Genomic DNA, 20,819 nt, shown 5'->3' on the forward strand with positions numbered 1-20,819 from the left:
CATATTATCCATCCGGTGCCGCACGCACAATACCGTAGAAGGCCGAACGGGTAGAATTTAGCCGATCTGGAAAAAGCCGTCCTGCCACACCATTGATGCAAAAAAATGAGTGACAGCATGGAACAAAAATGAGGAAAACAAGTTATATTTTTCGATGAATCGTGAATTCATGTTCTGACCTGGAAAGATTAAAGAAAAGTCTTTATTGTAGTATCCCAGTTTTTGGTTTTTCCTGCGCACGCCAGTCTACTCCGTCCTATTTTAGTTACAACAAACGTTTCTAATTTTCAAAACCTTAGTTAGTGGTCATATGACAAAATACTCATTGACTGAGTTAAGACGGGCCAGCCCTCCCCCCCCATTCGATAAGTACATATTAGTTTACAAGGAGGGAACTGAGCCAAGTGTTTTTTTTTTTTTTAAGTACCAGAATAGAGTGTGTAACCGTATTAGCCACAAGGCAAGACACATAACAGTCCAATGTTTTTTATTCTTTCAAAATGACACATTATAAGTGGGAAATAGTGTCATGGTTAATTTTTTAAATTTCGAGTAAAGGGGATAGGTTTCTACAAGTTCTAGAAAAACTGTGATGCTGCGTCGGTAAAGGGTAACATAAGATAATTTGGCTTTATCAACTGAGTTGATAATGAAATTCGGCCACTATAATGAGTTTCTAAAACCGACGTTGCGAGCGTTAACCCTTCCTCAGATGCTCAAAAGCTCAACTTTCGTAAAGCTTTACAGAGGCCGAAAGTTCATTTATATAGTTTTGGTTTTTCGACTCTGATCAGGACTTCAAGGAAACAATACTTTTCATTGCATAAACTAATGAAGTCGTTGTTTTTCGTTATGGCCTTTATAGCTTTGATGATCATGAGCAAACTAGACAGCCTTCGTCTAGTTTTGACGGAGCAGTGAACTGGTATCTTTGCCACGATGGGAGTTTTTTTCTCTTATAAAAAGCTTAATACTACGGGGAGAAAGGGAACAAGGAACATTTCAAACTGCGTAAACATAAGCTCTTACCTAATTCTAAGGATCTAATCATAAATTTTTCAATAGTAGCCTCTTTTGTGTTTTGAATAAAGGGACACTGTAGTCAGTCACGTATGACCTCAAGTTGCTGTCCAGTTTCTGGTAGTTACAGGTAGGTCACCTCTGACAAGATTTGAATTATGTCTTAAACATTGTTAAGCTTGTGGCTTAAACATAAGCTTAAACATGAGCTCTTACCTAATTCCAAGGATCTAATCATAAATTTTTCAATAGTAGCCTCTTTTGTGTTTTGAATAAAGGGACACTGTGATCAGTCACGTATGACCTTAAGTTGCTGTCCAGTTTCTGATAGTTACAGGTAGGTCACCTCTGACAAGATTTGAATTATGTCTAAAATAATGCTAAGCTTGTGGCATGTCTGTAATGGACTATAAATATTCAGCTTATTTTTGGCGTATTTAAAAGTTTCATTTAGCTTCGATCAGAGAGCTCCTCATCGGATCTTGGTCTTCATCAACTGCTCCTAATTGAAAGGTAGGACAGGGAGTCCTGAGTGACTGATTCAGTTAAGTTTGTCTGTATATGCCAACGCATGGGCTCTTAAAAAAATTATAGAACTTTGAAAGATACCGGTGAAATAAATCCTTAATTGTACCAAGGCACTTGCGAATAGTTGTTTATCAGATACAAGGAGAAAATGTTTGAAAAAGTGTTCGTTTGAGCGCGGATCAAACGCCATGTTCATCGAATAAGTTCTCTCATTGCCGCAATAAGTGGCAACGAACTGATATGAATATGACACAACGAAAATGTTCCTTCAAAACACAACTTACAAAGTGATATATTACCATTCAATGATCATGGTTCAATTTAGCGAATCGTTTCCGCTTGCTTAAATACGGTTCAATCTGTTTGAAGAGAAGGCTTAGTTTGAGTCAGAATTTCTGAAAACAAGATTGATGTGAGAACTACTACGGAGCCCTCCTTGGCCAATTTCGAGAATAAACTCTTCTGTGGTGGGATAGGTGTTACCCCAAATTAAGAGACTTTTAAAAGTATGAATATCATGGTTATGGTTCAGCTTGGTAAAACTATGATTCTGTGCCTGTGAATAAGCAATCGAAGACAGGTATGAATTTTTAGGCGAATCTCGACCAAACTCACCCAATAAGATAAGTGATAATTAACAATATGAAATTCTTACTAACCGATGATATTTGCAGGTTCTTCAAAATGTTATTGATTTTGAGTGCCATGATTTTAGTCTTCGTTCAGGACCGTGTGGTAAGTGACGAGTAAGAGAGTTTTACCTGACCTTAATTTCATGACTTTGATTAACGTTACATGTCTAGTCTCAACACTTCTCATTTGCCTTACTGTCACCCGCATCTGATATTTCAGAAATTATGTCTGTAAGCCATTAAAACGATTTAAGTGAAATACCTGTCGGTGGCCTTCACCATATGCGGTTCTCTCTTACAATGGGTCTTGTATCACAGGTGTGTGACAGGGAACTTTTCCCTGTTTCCATGTTCAAACTGGATATTGACGAGAGCCAGCAAAGTGATTTGCCGGAAAACGACAAGATTGAGCTCCTTCAAGGAGGAGAAGATAGTGAAAGGTAGGAGTAGACAGAAAATGGAGTTTCTGGTGCATTTTGAGATCAGCCTTGATTTAAAAGGTAATTCATAAATTTAACTTTGACTTCAAGGTTAACTTGAAATCAACGTTGATTTCAAAGCACAGTTCTGGCTCATTTTGGAGACAACCCTGATCTTAAAGGCAACTCATGAAGTACATCAACCTTGATTTCAGAGTTGACTTGAAGTCAACCATGATTTTAAAGGCAGCTCATGAATTTAACCTTGAAATCAACATTGATTTCAAGCAAAGAGTTCTTGCCAGGAGTATGGGCTCCTGTTCTTGCACATTTTGAAATCAACCTCGATTTCAAAAGACCATTTAAATTTTTCACAATGTCTAAATCTGTGCTTTAAATCTGTACTTTGAAATCAAACCCGTTTTCAAATGCATCATGAAATATGAGTTACCTTTAAAATCAAGGTTGTTCTCAAAATGCGCCAGAAACCCCATTTTCAACTACTGTAGGAACAAATTCTTACCAACCGAGTGCGAAACCTGTACCGGGGAATATTGATCCGTGCAAGAGAATATGAATTGGTGGCTTATTTTCTCTTGGTCTGAGGTCGTGACAGTACCGACCGAGGGGAGCGAGGTCCGTACAAAAACAAACACTTAAAAGTTCGTTTCTCTAAAAATAAAGCCCAAAAAATGGAATAAAACTTAGGTTTGGATCGTTCAGTACGGTCATTTTGCTTGGCATTCTGTCTGTATTTTTGCAGTATCCTTCAGTACAACACTGTGGTATATTTTGCGTATTAATGGAAGAATAGCTTGTAAATTCACAGACTCGTGGGAGTCACAGCGGGAGGCGCAGTGAGAGACCCAGTAGAGGCGCAGAGGCCTTATGGTCAGTGGACTGGACTCCGCGTCGAGAGGCCCGGGTTCGAGACCTGGCCAAGACTATGCGTTGTGTACTTAGAGAAGACACTCTGCTCTCACAGTGCCTCTCTTAAGGGCACACTTAATTTGGAGACTCGCTCTATTGTGTGTTCCATATCGTCATGATGAAAGCGATTAAAAGAAAAAAGAAACAAAAGAGACAAAAAAAGACTCGATCGAACAATTCTAAGTGATAACCATGCCAAAGTCTCCCAAGTAATCGGCCACTCAGATCAATCATTTCCAAATGTTGACCATGAATAGCCTCCACATCCCTAAGCCGGATCAGATTTATTTTTATCATTATTATAACTATTATTTTTATCATTATTATAACTATTGTTATCATGATTACTACAAAAGATGAGATTCAGATATTGCACCAATCAAACGGTAAACATCTTCATCATCATTATGACTGGCACAATTATTAAACGAGATGACAGCAAGTAAATGCATTCAAGAAAATTAGTAAATCTACGAGACAAGAACCAAAAGTTAACTTTGTCCTATCAATAACCGGAAATTGCTCGGAAAATAAACTCTTAACTTGCGATTTTGTCTATCTAGCTCTTCGTAAATGAACACTTGCTGAACAATTCCGGGCTAATCAGATTTATCCTCTCCTCAATACTCTCAGGCGCGCAGTTGGTCCACCAATCGATGTTGATGTTCAGCCGTTGAAAAATCAAATTGCTGATGCTTACGGTTTCCAGAAGGATCCCAATAAAGATCAATGGAAGAAGCTACCAAGTTTTGAAGGTCAAATCGGAAAAGGAGGCTGGGCAGCAGCTGCACAGTTAGCAGAGCAATTCTTCAGAAACAACAACAACCACGCAACACCATGGCAAAATTTACTAGCTACACGAACCCCCATCAACCTCCTTTACATCACAGCTGCTAGATACCTTTTTGTAACCCATGTTCTTTGGGTTCAAAGTAATAGAAAGTTAATTGCTTGCAAGGAAACTAGAGACAAATATAGCGGCATTATCCAAAGCTTCGAGATCCCTGCAACTGGAGTGTGTTTTCCTTTACCTTATGGCAGCGCCACCTATAAGTCAGACTACGACGTCGGGCTCATCGGAGTAAATTCTGGAACCGTCACACAGAGCTTTAATCAGTATTTTCAAGCCGCCGGCCCGAATGGATTTGGCAAACCCTCAGAGCTTGTATTTGACACAAATGTTTATGCCTTCACTCTGGAATTCGCCATGCCCGCGATGTTTCTCAAGATTCCCAATACGTTTCCTGACAAAGTTGCGAAACTTGAAACAAAAGTGAAGTACAAAATGCAAGAATTGGCCAGTGCTTATTATAAGATGTTCAAGTACAACAACAATTTTTTTCAAGCGTTGACGACGTCAGCTCAAAATAACATGCAAGCTGCGCCTTGGCAGGTTCTGAACGAGTGGCTGACAAAGTTCGACAACATGAACACCGCTGAAAATTTCAAAAAGGGGGCAAGAACTGACCAAGCCTTCAGACTCGCCCACAATAATAAGTACCAAGCGTTTGTGGCGGCCGTATCACAAAACGGAGGATATGAGCCCAGTATGATAGGTGATTAATGATTCGTTGAGCTAAAAGTCTTTAAGCTTATCGACTTGAAATGTTTCCTTATTATGTGTTAAGTCAGTTTCAGCATGCCTTTGGTTTTCCTTAGCTATCATCTGTGAATGGTCCAGAAACCCACGCCACTCTCTCGACCATTCAGTCGGATGCAAAGCCTAAGTCAAGCCCGTTTTGTGTACTTGCGTCCTCCCGCGCTTAGAACAGTTTTTTTGTCTTTATTTTCAATGTTTAGTTATAATTGCCTCTTGACATCTACAATAAATCAACGGTCGATTGATTTGGCTATAAAAAATGATGGTTAAAAATTGAAACGAAACTACAAATATTCCGACTTTTTTCAGTTTTCACTAGAAGAAATACATTCAGCTCAGTTAAAATAGACAATTAAACAGAACAGGAGTATTAAAAAACAAATACTGCGGGCGCTTATTCAAGGAATAACTATGTTGCATCATAAGGTTAAACAACATGCAATAGTGAGCTAAAATTAACTTTAAGTAACGACTGACACGAACAATTCCTGCCTCAACAGACAACGTTGCTAAAGCGCTACTCTACGCTGCAGAGGCATATCACACCCGCGGCGCCATGCGGCATGTGGTACAGGGTATGCAGATGAAGGCGATCGACAGGGGCGAGTTTAACACACCGCTGTTAACTTATGACCTGTGGGTGTCCATGATCGAAAACTGGGGAGATGCAAATAAGGAGTACGCACACTGTGGCCCAAATGTCCTCATAGCGGCGTGCTTAAACAAGATGAGTAAATACCTCTGGAGGATGTTCAACGCGATGCGACTAGTCCGTGTCCGTCTGCCATCTAGAAGCAGTCAGGGATTGTTAGCCTTTGGTACAACCGACGACCCTGAAGCTGCTGCGCTGCAATGGCGGCGAAATGGCCAAGTTACAGAACCTAAAAGTTATTACAACTTCTTGAAAAAGTTCCAGTGTAATGGAATGGTGAACGTAGCAGCTCAGGCACCCGCCGCTAACCTGGGTCTCTCCGTGGCTTGTATGACAAGAATCAACAACGTAGTGGATGCCTATAATGCAAGGCTGGCAGCTCTTGTGACCAACAAGGACGGAGATGTCATGGCTTAACAGAGAACTTCTCCCAACAAAGGCAACACATTATCAAGCGTACAGATAGGGAGAATTCAGGAAATCGTCTAGAGACTTTACTAACGTCAATCAATTATACATCCAAATTCTAACAAATATTTAATCAGAGAGGAGAATTTAGAACTAATCATATGTAAGATGAGCGGCTATCATACACCACCAAAACAGTATAGCGACACTATAATAGTTAATCTTTAACTTGCTCACATTTTAAGTATCTACCATCAAAGTTTAGCTCTCTTTATTATCTTAAAGGAGATAAAGAGGGATAAATGCCAAAATACACTCTTGAATCTAGAACAGTTTTTCCTTTCGCTTCGAATTCCTTTGTCGACCCAGAAAAATCAACTGAAAACTTGGTCTTGCATGAAAGTGAAACGATTTTGGTCTAAACTTGATTCAAACGTAACTTAAGCGAATATAAACGACTAGAACTCAGAAGTGTAAATTGTTCTTTGTCAACTTAATTTAACCGCATTTATTCGAAAAAAAGTTTAAAAGCCAATTGTCATATTAAACACTTTAATGTGGAACCGCCTAAACTAGGATTACTTTACTTGAATTATTTCTCAGGCAAAACTGTTCAGACAAGTAATATGTGAGAACCATTTGCATCTTGAAATAAAAAACTGTTGGAACCAATCAAGTGATAGGCTGTTTCTGGTCATTAAGTTGAAATTATTCTTGAACCTAAGTCCCACGAGTGAGTCTGGCCGAGGGAGATTCGGATAGGAATTTATGTCTGTTAAGTCGAGTGGTGCATGCCCAAAGAGGATCGAAACTGTCTTTGACAAATGAATCCACAGTCAGATTAAGGAGCTTAGAGAGGCCGCTGAGAGAATAACTCAAAACAGTGGTCATAAATTCGATCGTCAATCTTCCTCAAAAAGAGATTCAGGTTGTCAGTGGAAAATCATATGAGATGTCCATGGTTTCAATTCAGGGAGTTCCATTGATCACTAGCCTTTACTTTTTCGGTGAAAAGAACAAAAGGAAAGAAACTGAAAATATTCGCCATAGGTTTCATAGAGCTTGCATAAATTGCTGATGATTATTTCAAAATTACTCGGCAAACTTTTCACGTACTTCTTCTTGACCTAACCCTGTTTTACGGTTTAGAAATCAACTGACTCTTGATTGAGTCATGAACAATTTCAATCATTAGATTCTATTCGATGAGCCCTTTTTTCCTCGTCCTTAGTAACACAAGCTACGACGACGTACAAATGTGAGACACTTTGTAAACAATAAAACGCCTTTGTTTCATTGGGTAAGATTACTCTTACGGTAATTGTGAGGTCATCCAAAATCTCTTTTGCTCTAGACAGTGACTTTCTTTCAGTTTTTTCTTTCAATCGAAGAGGCTGCGAATCTTGCTTTTCTATTTGAAGGTCTCGTCATGCAGATGATCATACAGCTCAGTAGAAAACCACTTTGGAAAAAAATTAAACTGAAAATGGAAAGAAAAGATTTACCACATCGCTCAATTGAAGAAAAGTATCTAACCAGCCAGCAGTGTATGGTAGCGACTACATAAATTTTACCAATGACATTTTTTGAAATCATTTAGTAATTAAACGTCTGCGGTTGTTGTAAGATCACTTTTATCTGTCAATATCAGTTGTCCTTTGTGCTTTGAGGCTTCATTTCACTTTCAAAAAAGAGCATATTGGTACTAGTGTCGTGTTTTGATTCACTGTCCTTCTAGGAGAGCATCAAATCAAAAGGTGACTAAAAGATTTTGAGCCAAAGTAAATAATTCTTTGAAGGACACTGATAATTTTAAAAAGAAGACAAATGGGAAATCTAGAGGAGTCAAAAAGTAAACTCGTGGGCTAGAGGAAATACATATGTTACAGAATGTTTCTAACTTTACAGGATTGTTAATCAAACTTAAATGTTGTGAACTTCACCGAATCCTTGGTTACCTTAGTTAAGAAACGCCCCTGTTGGTTTGTTATTGTGAATAGCAAGAATGAAGATTTTCCTGGACCGTGCTAAAAAAATGTGATAAACTAACTTTTCACTCAGTTTTCCACAGAATGTCATTGACTGTTATGAATACTAAATACGGCTGCTAAGTTTGTTTACCAAGAATACGTAAACGTAAGGAAGCTCCTAGGGTTTTTTTTTTGAACGCGTGATCTGGGTGCGAACACAGCGCGAGCTCTAAAAGTGTCAACATGCAAAACAAACATGGCGGCTCGATACGCACGATTGTTATCTAAAAAGGTGCGTTAAAAACAGTTTAACTCAATACACTTTTTCTGACATGGAATCTAGTGTTTCCAGAAACTGCCCCCGTAAAATTCATAGGCCCTCTACGCCTAAAAAAGGGGTCAACCGAAAAGAAAACACCGTGGGAAAGACTGCCAAAAGGCGACAAATTCGTAAGCTTACGCATGCTCAGATGTAGATCATGGCGAAGTTCTATTCCATTACGTAATGTTTTGCGACAAAGAAAATATGGATCTTTCGAGGAAGATTTATCGCGTTTCCTTCGGTGGAATTTCCTAAGATTTGCTGGACCGTTAAACATATTTGTGCCTTTCCTAGTGCTTGCTGATAAAAAAAAGGATGAGACCAAATTTGAGAAACACGAAGAAAACACAAAATATCGAGAAAACTGCCACGGACTGTAATTCCTATTTCTTTCGGCTTTTAAATGATCAGAAGGACAAATTTCGCATCTTGTAAGAATTTTGAGAGATTTAACCGAAGCAAATTGAAGAAAATCAAAAGCAAAGCAAAATTATCGCCAAATTATAGTAACGAAAATCATTTTGTTAATATTTACCACAGCAAACGATAGTCTGAACCTTGCTCGTCGCCTTTTAATGGCCTTTAGTGACCTAGAAAAGTGAAAACATAAAAATTTTCCAGAAAAACATTAAGCCGGCGCGCGCGCCAACATTGAGCAAAAACCCCATGGAGCCATTACCTGAAATATGCACACAATGGGAGTTTCTTCTCTTATAAACAACTTAATATTGCGGGGAGAAAGACAACAAGGAACTTTTCAAAATGTGCAAACATAAGCTCCTACCTAATCCCGAGGATCTAATCATAAATTTTTCAATAGTAGCCTCTTTTTTGTTTTGAATAAAGGGACACTCTAGTCAGTCACGTATGACCTTTAGTTGGTGTCCAGTTTCTGGTAGTTACTAGTAGTTCACCTCTGACGAGATTTGAATTATGTCAGAAACATTGCTATGCTTGTGGCATGTCTGTCATGGGCTATAGATATTCAGCTTAAGGTTGATTTCAAAGCACACTTCTACCACATTTGGAGACGTGAACCCTGATTTCAAACAAAGAGTTCTTAGGGAGAATGGGCTCCTGTTCTTGCGCATTTTGAAATTTCTCTTGGCCTGAGGTCGTGACGGTACTGACCGATGGGAGCGAGGTCCGTACAAAACCAAACGTACAAAAACAAACGCTTAAAAGTTCGTTTCTCTAAAAGTAAAGCCCAAAAAATGGAATAAAACTTAGGTTTGGATCGTTCAGTGTGGTCATTTTGCGTAGCTTTCTGTCTGTATTTTGCAGTATCCTTCAGTACAACACTGTGGTATATTTTGCGTATTAGTGGAAGAATAGCTTGTAAATTCACAGACTCGTGGGAGTCACAGCATGAGACGCAGTGAGAAACGCAGTGGCCTAATGGTCAGTGCACTGGACTCCGCGTCGGGAGGCCCAGGTTCGAGACCTGGCCAAGACTATGCGTTGTGTTCTTAGAGAAGACACTCTGCTCTCACAGTGCCTCTCTTAAGGGCACACTTAATTTGGAGCCTCGTTCTATTGTGCGTTCCACATCGTCATTGTGAAAACGATTAAAAGAAAAAAGTCACAAAAGAGACAAAAAAAAAGGCTCGATCGAACAATTCTAATTGATAACCATGCCAAATTCTCCCAAGTAATCGACCACTCAGATCAATCATTTCTAAATGTTGACCATGACAAGTCTCCATATCCCTAGGCCTTGGCCAGATCAGATTTATAATTATCGTTATTATTTCATTATCATGGCAAGAATTGGCCAGTACTTATTATGACATGTTCAAGTACAGCAACAATTTTTTTCAAGCGTTGAAGACTTCAGCTCAAAATAACATGCAAGCTGCGCCTTGGCAGGTTCTGAACGAGTGACTGACAACGTTCGACAACATGAACACCGCTGAAAATTTCAAAAAGGGGGCAAGAACCGACCAAGCCTTCAGACTCGCCCATAATAATAAGTACCAAGCGTTTGTGGCAGCCGTATCACAAAACGGAGGATATGAACCCAGAATGATAGGTGATTAGTGATACGTACAGCTAAAAATCTTTAAGCTTGTCGACATCAAATGATTCCCAATTATGTATTAAAGTCAGTTTCAGCATGCCTTTGGTTTTCCTTAGTTATCCTCTGTGATTGGTCTAGAAACCCACGCCACTCTCTCGACCAATCAGTCGGATGCAAAGCCTAAGTCAAGCCCATTTTGTGTGCTCGCGTCTTCCCGCGCTTAGAACAGTTTGTCTGTATTTTCAATGTTTATCCTGTTAGTTATAAATGCCTCTTGACCTCTACAATAAATCAACGGTCGATTGATTTGGCTATAAAAAAAATGATGGTTAAAAATCGAAAATGGAACTACAAATATTCCGAGAACAGCTTTTTTCAATTTTCACCAGATGAAATACAATCAGCTCAGTGGTTTAACAGAACAGGAGTATTCAAAAACAAATACCGCAGGTGCTTATTCAACAACAAAAATCAACAACGTAATGGAGGCCTATAACGCAAGGCTGGCAGCTCTTGTGACCAACAAGGACGGAACACGTAAACTAAGATTACTTTCTCCTATGGATTATTTCTCAGGCAAAAGTAATTTGTGAGAACCATTTGCATCTTGAAATAAAAAAACTGTTGGACCCAATCAAGTGATAAGTTGTTTCTGGTCATTAGGTTGAACTTATTCTTGAACCCAGATCCCACGAGTGAGATTTGGATAGGAGTTTAAGATGTCTGTTAAGTCGAGTGGTGCGCAAAGAGGATTAAAACTGTCTTTGACAAAAGTATCCTCAGTCAGATTAATGAGCATAGAGAGGCCGCTGAGAGAATAACTCAAAACAGTGCTCATAAATTCAATCGTCGATCTTCCCAGCCAGCAGTGTCTGGTAGCGACTACATCAATTTCACTGATGACATTTTTTGAAATCATTTAGCAATTAAAGGTCTGCGGTTGTTTGCAAGATCACTTTTATCTGTCAATCTCAGTAGTCCTTTGTGCTTTAAGGCTTCGTTTAACTTTCGAAAAAGAGCACACACGAGATATTGGTGCTAGTGTCGTGTTTTGATGCACTGCCTTTCTATCGGTGCGTCGAATCAAAAGGTGAGTAAAAGATTTTGAGCCAAACTAAATAATTCTTTGACGGACCCTGATAATTTTAATGAAAAGACTAAACTGGAAAGTTAGGAGGAAGTAAAAAGTAAAATCGTGGATGAAAGGAAATATATTTGTAACAGAATGTTTGTTACTTTTCATGAATCGGTTAATCAAACTTAAATGTTGTGAACTCGACCGAATCTCTAGCTACCCGCATAGTTTAGAAACGTCCCTGTTGGTTTCTTACTGTGAATAACTAGAATGAAGATTTTCCTTGACCATGCAAATGAAATGTCAAAAATTAACTTTTCACTCAGTTTTACACAAAATTTCATGAGATTTCATGAATACTAAATACGGCTGCTAGCTTTGTCCTCTAAGTGTACATTAACTGAAAACAATAGGTGTTAAAAAAAAAAACGTGAGCCAGAAAATATTGCCTTTTAGGACGTCATGAAAATTTAATGGATAAAGTTTTATCTTTTAGTTTTTGTAGTCTGCTTAGACCGTTAGTATTTATTATTTCCTATGTGTATTGTAGGCAAACCACTGGGGAAAAAATTGAATAGAATGGAAAGGTTATCCACATCACTCTGTTTCCGAAAGAGCTTCTTACCAGCCAGCAGTGTCTGGTAGCGACTGTATTAATTTTACCAACGACACGTTTTGAAATCATTAGTAATTAAACGTCCTTACGCTTGTGAATTTTAGCTGTAAATTTCAGTAGTCCTTTGTGCTGTGAAGTTTCATTAAACTTCCGAAAAGAGCGTACTATTGGAGCCTTGTTTTGCTTTACGTCTCTATCCTTCGAGGAGTAAATCAAATCAAAAGGTGAGCTAAGACCGTTAAGAGCGTTGAGAAAAGAATGAAAATAGCAACACCCTTAAAGAGTAGGTTTGTCTAATTTCCTTGAAGAGACCTTGATGAAACAAAACGCAAATTATCAACTGCCCTCTAATTTAACCATATAAACGTAAATTAAAATCAAAAGAAACTAAACTTGACTGATCAATACTTGTAACAGACAGGGTCGGCCAGGGGGGGTAGTGGAATACCAATATACCCGAAAAAAAATCGACAAAATACCCCAAAATACCCCAAATTCCTCCAAATATACCCAAAATAATCGAAGCTTCGAATACTTTATACCTGAAATTCAAAGAAAGTGATATACTGAATACCCATATTTAAGCTGCAATATACCGTATACCCGATTTAAAACGCCCCTGAATACCGAATACCCAAAAACCCTGGCCGACCCTGAACAGAGCTCAGAAAATCGTTTGTTTTAGAAAATAATACAACAGTGTCGAAAATTTCATATTCAGAATCTCGTCAGTGCCGTCAAAATGAATTGGTGAAGTAAGTTTGTGGCCAGTCTGGATTCGTTCCTTAGCGGGATTCTGGATTCTAAAAGCTGGATTCTGGAGTCCAATGCTCAGTATTCCGGATTCCACGAGCAAAAATTTCTTGGATTCGGGAATTCGGATTACCCTACACGGGGCGACTTGTTGTTCAAAATTTGACTGTCACAAAACGCAGTCAATTAACTTATTCTTGGCTTATCGTAGCACTTCAATAACCAGCTTGAAAAACCAGTTAATTGTCCTTACTAACGCTTCGCTCTCAGTTGTACATCTCTGGTAGCTGTAGAAAAAACCCGTCCTATCTTTATCGTTCTTCGAGTCCTGTTATCGGCATCTTGTGAAACAAAGGTAAATAAAAACTGTTCGAAAATGTTAAACAAAGAAAAAGTTTGGACCTTAACATTTTGCACCCGAACTCTAGCTCTTGTTTTGAAAATTAATGACAATGACCATTATAATCATGATGTCCCCTCTGATTTGCCATCGGGTTGATAGGCTGGTTTAATTTTCAAGATTGAAGCGGTGAATTCTCGGCTTCGTGGTATAAAATTGAGGAAATTTCAACTTTAATTTTAGGAAATAACTAAAATGAAACGCAGAACAATTTAATCGATATAAATAAGATGAAACATAAAATCCATTAGCTAGGTACACTAGAAAGAAAAGCTCTTAAACAATCAATTGTCTCTGTTAATACCTGTACCAGCCATTCCAGTGACATAATTGGAAATCACTAGTAATTAAACATCAGCTGGTGGCCAGTCAGGTTAAGGCTATGAATATCAAGCGCAGTTTTTGCCCTTCACAAGTCTTACTCAACTTTCAGGCAGTACACAGTATTGAACTCAGACCAAAATTTTCTTAAAATTACAGCTTCGAGTCTTGGTGTCCTAAGCAGCTACTTCAAATCCAAAGGTAGGATAAAAGTGTTCAAAGAAAATTGCTAACCAGCAAAAAGTACTGCATTTTTTCACAATTATAGCCTCTTACTAGGGGACTGTAATTTAGGGCTTGAGGAGAAAGATTGATTGAAGAGTCATAGTTTGTTTTCAAGTTAATTCTCTGAAACTGCGAGCATGTACTTACTACAATTTCTCGTTGATTGTGAATATAATTAGCTGAAATGAAGCCGGAAAAATACCAGCAGTGAATTAAAAAAAACACAAAACGTAGCAAAAATTTTGAGGTTGGATATCTATAACCAATAAAATAGCTGATATTCTCTTGCTATAACCAAGGATCTATGGCAGGACGAAAAAAAAATCACATTTGAAAAGCAAAATACCAATAAAAAAGCTGGTTTAAGAAAAGATTATCAACAAACTCAGTTGCAGCTTTTCAAATGTCATTAAAATTGAGTTTTTTATATCGTGGAGTCTGGTCGGTTTTTGTTAATTATACCTTGGTATAATTTTGTTAATTATTTGTTTTAGTTACCTCGTAATTCATTTCTGACTGTGACTTACTCAGATGGAAGATTCTCTTTAATCGCAATAGAGGAAAAAAACTAGAAACAATGAAAAAAGGAATGAAATAAAGTTTCCTTTCATCTACCCACATAACATCAAAAAAGAAATGTACAGCAATAAATACTGGTTACAACTGTTGAGCCGAAGAAGTAAATAAAACCATAAAATAGAAAATGTCACGAGTGTCGCAGAATACTTCTTGCCATCCGGATATCATTCAATTCAATGAACATTGATTTATTATCGTGACCTTTGCGCTCTGTTTTTAGAAGTGACATTAAGAACAAATCAAAACATACGTTTTGCAACTTCCCTGTTGATTTTCGACCGTTCTTTATTGGAATGAAAATAACTCTTAAGACAATAAAACAAAAAAAGCGTTGGAAAAAACAACTTTTAACTTTTGAATAACTTTAAGACGTCATCGGTAAATTATTTAACTTAAATAATTTTCATATTGAGCACCCAATAGAAATCTGCGAACTCGTTTATTTCAAATTTCCTTGCTCAGTGAGTTCTTTGAATTCTGATCAGCTGTTAATGACATTAGTCACTGTAATATTTTAACTCTTGTTTGTGGTCACAGAAGCAAACTCTGACTTATCATGGTTTGTTTGCTTTAGAATTTTTAGATATATTTAGATGATGTCCGCTTTGAGTATCCTGGTTTTCATGTTGGTGCAAGGACATGTGGTGAGTAATGAAAAACAAGGTTGAATAATTGTTTTTCTTAAAGAAATTGATTTTCAGTGTTATATTTGGGGGTTATGCACAATATCCACTGACCGTGTTTTTTTGACACAGTAGGTTAAATGAAATCAGATATACGTAACTTCTTCGACTAAAACATTTGGGAAATTTACTCAAATAGTAACTCTCGTTCACGTTCGAAATAATTCTGGATCGACATTCCTCATTCACTCTCCCAGGTTCCACCTTCCGACAAGTTACTATTAACCGATATGGTCCAAGACTTGAACATTTTGATTTTTAACTAAATTCTCCATGTCAGCGTCGTAGCAAAAGTATAAAGAACAGAATGGAGAATATATCTGCTGATGTTAAGGTGTAAAAAGCTAAGCCAAACAAAGGAGTGCTTTGCAATGTGTACAATACTGTATGACAGGTTTGCGACAGCGAGCTCTTTCCAGTTTCCATTTTCGAGGTAGATTCTGTCGAACACCAGCCGATTGATCCGCAGAAAAACAACGGAATTGAGCCTCTCCAAGGAATAAACATTACTGAAAGGTATACGACTTATTGCACATACCAGGAGCTTAGCTCCTGCAAATACATCAGATTGGGTGTCATTCCAATTACCTTGTCGTATTTTGTATTGCCTACATTTTGCATCCATCGCTATCAAAGTTACCATAGTCAAACTGAAGTATCGTGACTTGATTTGAAATAGTGATTATTATGAAGCTTACCTATCAAACATATTTCTATAGCTCAGATTAAGGGTAATGACATATATAACTTCGGCAAAATTTAATGCACAAGCTTTGATCCCCTATGGTACTCAGATATTTTCCACGTTCCCGACAGAGGAAAAAGCATTTGTCTTGTTTCAATACTGAGCTCTTAAGTTACTATCTTTCTCGTTCTTTTTATTACAACAAGACATTTTTCTTTGTTATAGATTCGAAGACCCTGAAGTTACAACAGACGATATCACCTGGATGAATGAAATTATAAAAAACTATGGCTTCAAGAAACACCCCGAAGCTGACATGTGGACGGAACAACCTTCCTTTGAGGGTCGTCTTGGAACCGAGAATTTCAATTTGTTAGCAAAGAAGGCGGAGAAATTTTTTCTGAAATTTAAACCAAACCGTGGCAAATCACCTTGGGAACTTTAATTTACAAAAAGTGACAAAAAAAGAGGAGTACAAACTCCTTAAAATTACAGCCGCTAGGTATCTGTTAGTTACTCACATTCTTTGGCGTGTAAGTGGGAAGAAGTTAACAGCTTGCAAGGAAAAGAGGAGCAGTTACACCAAAATTCCACAAAGTTGGGAGATTCCCAAGCATGGAGTGTGTTTTCCTAAACCATATGGCAGCGCCACTTACAAATCAGACTACGACGTCGGGCTTATTGGAAAAGATTCTGGAACCGTCACTCAGAAATTTAATAAGTATTTTGAAGATAAATTTCAAACACCATCGGAACTTGTATTTGACACAAATGTTTACGCCTTCACTCTGGAGTTCGCCATGCCCGCGATGTTTACCAGCCTTCCCCCCTTATTTACTTTCAGTCTTCACAAACTTGAGCAAATGAAGTGGTACAAAATGCAAGAATTAGCCAGTGCTTATTACAAGGTCTTCAAGTACAACGAAGGTTTTTTTTAAGGAAATGAAGGAGGAAGCTACTAAGAAAATAAAAGATGAAACGGCCAAGAAAGTGCTGCGTTTTTGGCTTAGAACATTTGAAGATATTAATCAGCAGGTGCCTTTGCAACAAAAGAATACACCACTGGCTAAGTTCAGATTAGATCACAATGGAAAGTGCCAGGAGTACCTGCAAAGCATGTCACAGGGGGAAACAGGAGGATATCAAAGAAAATCAACAAGTAATTAGAGATCGGACAGACTAGAAATTTATATAACTGTTTATATTGGCAATAGGACCGAGTGAAGTCTAATTCGGTCTGTAATCATACGAGTGATTAACAAAATCGGACGCCCGATTTGTCAATTACGAGTACGGTTACGAATAGAATCGGACGACTCGAAGTCCTGTTACCAGTTAATCATAATCCTTACAACTTCCGGAAAAAAACAAATACATTTAGGACAAACATATCTGGTAGAGACAATTTCTAAAATAAAAAATCTTCCATTTTGGAAATTCCCCAGATTTTTCGGTTTCAGGATAAGTGGTTGTTTCTATGGTTATTGTGATTGATTGATTTAACTGAATGGACTTAGTATGATTGGCTGCTTCAACTTTCCGATTAAAGGTGTCCGATTACAGCCAACTGTCCGATTACAGGTGCCCGATTCAACTGAACAGAATGATTAGCGAAAAATTAAAGCAGCTAATGCACCAATAACATTTGAGGAGATTGTAGTGGTTATCATTAATGAAAGAAATGCGTCTTACTATGACGATACTAACCTTCTCAAGCCCATTTGACACTCTCCTTTGATGATGTGAGCAACTAAATAGAAACGCCATGCAAGATCCTTTAACTTTTGCATTTTAATCAGCGGTACAAAAAGTACCGGTGAAAAATTAAAAAAAAAAAAAGTGCCACTTCCCGCACAGCGGTTGTGATAAACTTTAAAAAATAGGACCCCGAGGATTTGATATCATATATTTAACAAATAGATTCCAAGTTGCTGTGCGTCTGTTTAGCAATAGATCACAGATGACGTCAAAATGTGGTAAGAACAAAAAAGTGGCACACGAGGCGCAGCCGAGTGTGTCACTTTTTTGTTCTTACCAAATTTTGACGTCCTCTGTTATCTATTACTGAACAGACGCACGGCAACTTGGAATCTATTTTTTTTTATATAATAAAGAATTAAAAAAGTTTTAATGATAACGTCATCTATACCTCTGTCCTCCAATAGATCATAAGTGAGAACCAATCAGAATGCGTGCATAACTGAGCTTATTATAAAGATACATGTAGGCCTGAATTAACAGTTATGTACAATTACGCTCTTTCACAGATAACCTCGCTAAGGCCCTCCTCTACGCTGCAGAGGCATATCACACTCGAGGCGCCATTCGGCATGTGGTACAGGGTCTTCAGATGAATGCAATCCCCACGTGCCAATATTACACGCCACTATCAACTTACGACCTGTGGGTGTCCATGATTGAAAACTGGGGAGAGGCGAATAAGGAGTGCAATCACTGTAAACTCATTTCCGTTGTGGACTGCTTGATGAAGATGAGCAAGTACCTGTCGAGAATGTTTGACGCGATGCGAGTGATCCGAAGTTCCCGTCTACCAAAGAAAGACAGAGAAGGATTGTTAGACTTCGGAACAACCGACGACCCAGAGTTCGTGACTGACCTTCTACTGCGATACCGAAGGAGTGGCAAGGAACTCTCGCCAGCAGCTAAGCAATTTGTAAAGCTTTTTTTGGAAAAGTTCAAATGTGACCTTAATGGAAACCTTTCGAATTTTCAGTCGGATTGTTTGAAAGAAATCCAAATTGAAGTTAATGCCTACAACAAAAAGTTGGCTGCCAAAGTGAACAAGATAGTGGGGATAAGATTTTCTGAACCCCCTCCAAACAGGTTTTAACGATCGTCAGAAAGACAGGTGGAAATGTAGAAATTCACCAATTATGAAAATTGCAAATTCTCAAAAATTACTATAATATCTAGAGAAACGCTATAAAAACGTATCCAAAAATAATATTCTCTATTTACTCATTTCATAGTTACTGTACATCAAATCAGTCTTTACTTATCATAATGATTCGATTTATAGCCCGGACACTTATAACCTTCTTGTACCTCAAGGGAGGGCGCTTCTTCAAAACAGGGCGTTTATTTCTCTTCTGAGAAACAGCGAAATGTGTGAAACAAAGCTTTGATGTTTATTTGAAAAGATTTAAGATGACTGGAACTGAACGAACTTGTTTTCCCTGGAACCTTGCTGGCTAGAACGACCAGCCAAGTAATCGTCGCCAAGTTTTAAGACGTGATTATTCGTTTTAGGGAACTGTGTAATTACGTACGTAGGACCCTTGTTCTTATGGTTGAGGGACTGTGACGTAGACCACTGTTTTTGTAATGAGGCTTTTAGTTGAAAAATTGAGAGAAGCTGAACTACGGTTGATCTCATTGGAATAGGAGCTGCTTATTAGAAAAAAGAATTCTTATTCAATAGTGGCGCTTATTAACAAAAACCAGATTAGAGGGGGGTGCTTATTAGAGAGGAACGCTTATTGAAACGAGGGCGCTAAATTGAATCAATACGGTATCTGTATTAAGGGACGTTCAGATAGAGAGGTGTCAATAGTAAATCTTATTTAGGAAACATTTAAGCGGTTCCTTAAGCTTATGCAACATCTGGCCAGGAAAAACCAATTGGCCCAAGATTTCCTTGTTTCTCTTGGCCGTGTAGCTTAGAACTAGCGTACAACTGGCTTGCAAGTGGACAAACTGTGACAATTTGGGCAGCGGAGATAAGACACTTGGCGTGAAATTTCCATGGTTGTACTTCAGTGGTCATGGATTTTGATCAAAAGCGAGGTGACTAAGATAATTGTGCGCTGGTTAATATAGACTACATTTGGATAGTCTAGAAAATTGACGATCCCAACTTCTAATCGCTCGACCACTGAAAACCAAGTCAGTATGATTTCAGGCGTGTGCGATTGAAACTGCCAAAATTGAACCTGTTGAAGTCTACGTTGTATATTTGAACGAAGGAAATTAGAGTTCGTCATTGTGCTTGCGGGTGAAAAAGGAACAGGTGAGGCCAGTGGCGCTAGCGAAAGAGACCACTTTTAAGGGTTGGACTGCTCGAAGCATGCTTAGTTGTGGTCCAGATTTTTTACTGCAATGGCAACATAACGTGTTGTTTTGTGGCTAACTCGGATTAAAGTCAAACGTGCTTCAACGAGCCCGACCGAGAAAAACTACTTTACTCTAAATACCTAACCTTAAAGCAACAAGCGAAGTTCACGAGTTTATATTACACTTCGTCAAGTTATTTTAATCGCATTTATCACAAAAAAAAAATTAAACTCTTCCTCAAAAGCCAACAGTTGTACTAAGTATTGTAACACCAAAGTTACATTTACTGCTTCTGTAAACCCAGGTAATCATGCTTAAATAAAAGACTGTTGGAACCAATCCAAGGTTTAGCCTTTGTAGTATTTCCGATAAGGCGAACTCTCGAGTGAGTCACCTAATATTGAGCCCATACCCTATGGAGTCGATTGCTCGCACGGTCAAAGGAAGATACGGGGAATTAGGCGTCAGAGAAGTCGGTCACTCACAGAGCTCTCCGATTGAGTGTAGAGAAGCAAAACCAAAGTAATCACTAAAGCCAATCAGAACAATGGTTATCATCATTGAACAACGAGAACTCAAAAGTAAAGACAGGAGAACTTTAACTCCCAAGATCTCATTAACAATTCTCCCTACTGTCTGCCATAAAATACTCATGGTTTCAATTTGGAGAATTTGGTATTGCATCAACTTGAAGTCCCCTAATTGGTCTCCTCACTTGCCTGCTCGATTCTGTGTTGATATTGTAAGGAGAAATTCTGCTTCGGTCACTCATAGGAGTTAAAGGGTTAAGCGCGAGAAACGTTACTAACCAACCTGGGATTGATATCAGTTTTGCGTTTGATTTGTTGAGATGGTGGTTGAGGTTTGAGACCAAAATCACACAGCGAAGTAAAGCAAATCCAAAGCA

General features: G+C 38.3%; 1 protein-coding gene and 1 pseudogene across 2 annotated transcripts; both read left to right on the forward strand.

The window, feature by feature from the left end:
* Positions 1-1,460: 1,460 nt before the first annotated feature.
* On the forward strand, positions 1,461-6,861 carry LOC149036241 (uncharacterized). The gene is made up of 5 exons (XM_089190681.1): positions 1,461-1,533; positions 2,223-2,283; positions 2,499-2,620; positions 4,163-5,085; positions 5,630-6,861. Exons 2-5 carry the CDS (start codon positions 2,233-2,235, stop codon positions 6,196-6,198), a joined length of 1,665 nt encoding a protein of 554 aa, XP_089046807.1. The 5' UTR covers positions 1,461-1,533; positions 2,223-2,232; the 3' UTR covers positions 6,199-6,861.
* Positions 6,862-13,746: 6,885 nt separating this feature from the next.
* LOC149036242 (uncharacterized) lies at positions 13,747-20,245 on the forward strand (annotated as a pseudogene). The gene is made up of 5 exons (XR_016182019.1): positions 13,747-13,867; positions 15,045-15,114; positions 15,548-15,669; positions 16,064-16,997; positions 18,106-20,245. The product of XR_016182019.1 is annotated as an uncharacterized LOC149036242 (transcript).
* Positions 20,246-20,819: the final 574 nt, after the last annotated feature.

The sequence above is a fragment of the Pocillopora damicornis genome, chromosome 12 (genome assembly GCF_964200805.1).
Source record: "Pocillopora damicornis chromosome 12, jaPocDami1.2, whole genome shotgun sequence".
NCBI classification, from domain to species: Eukaryota; Metazoa; Cnidaria; class Anthozoa; order Scleractinia; family Pocilloporidae; genus Pocillopora; species Pocillopora damicornis.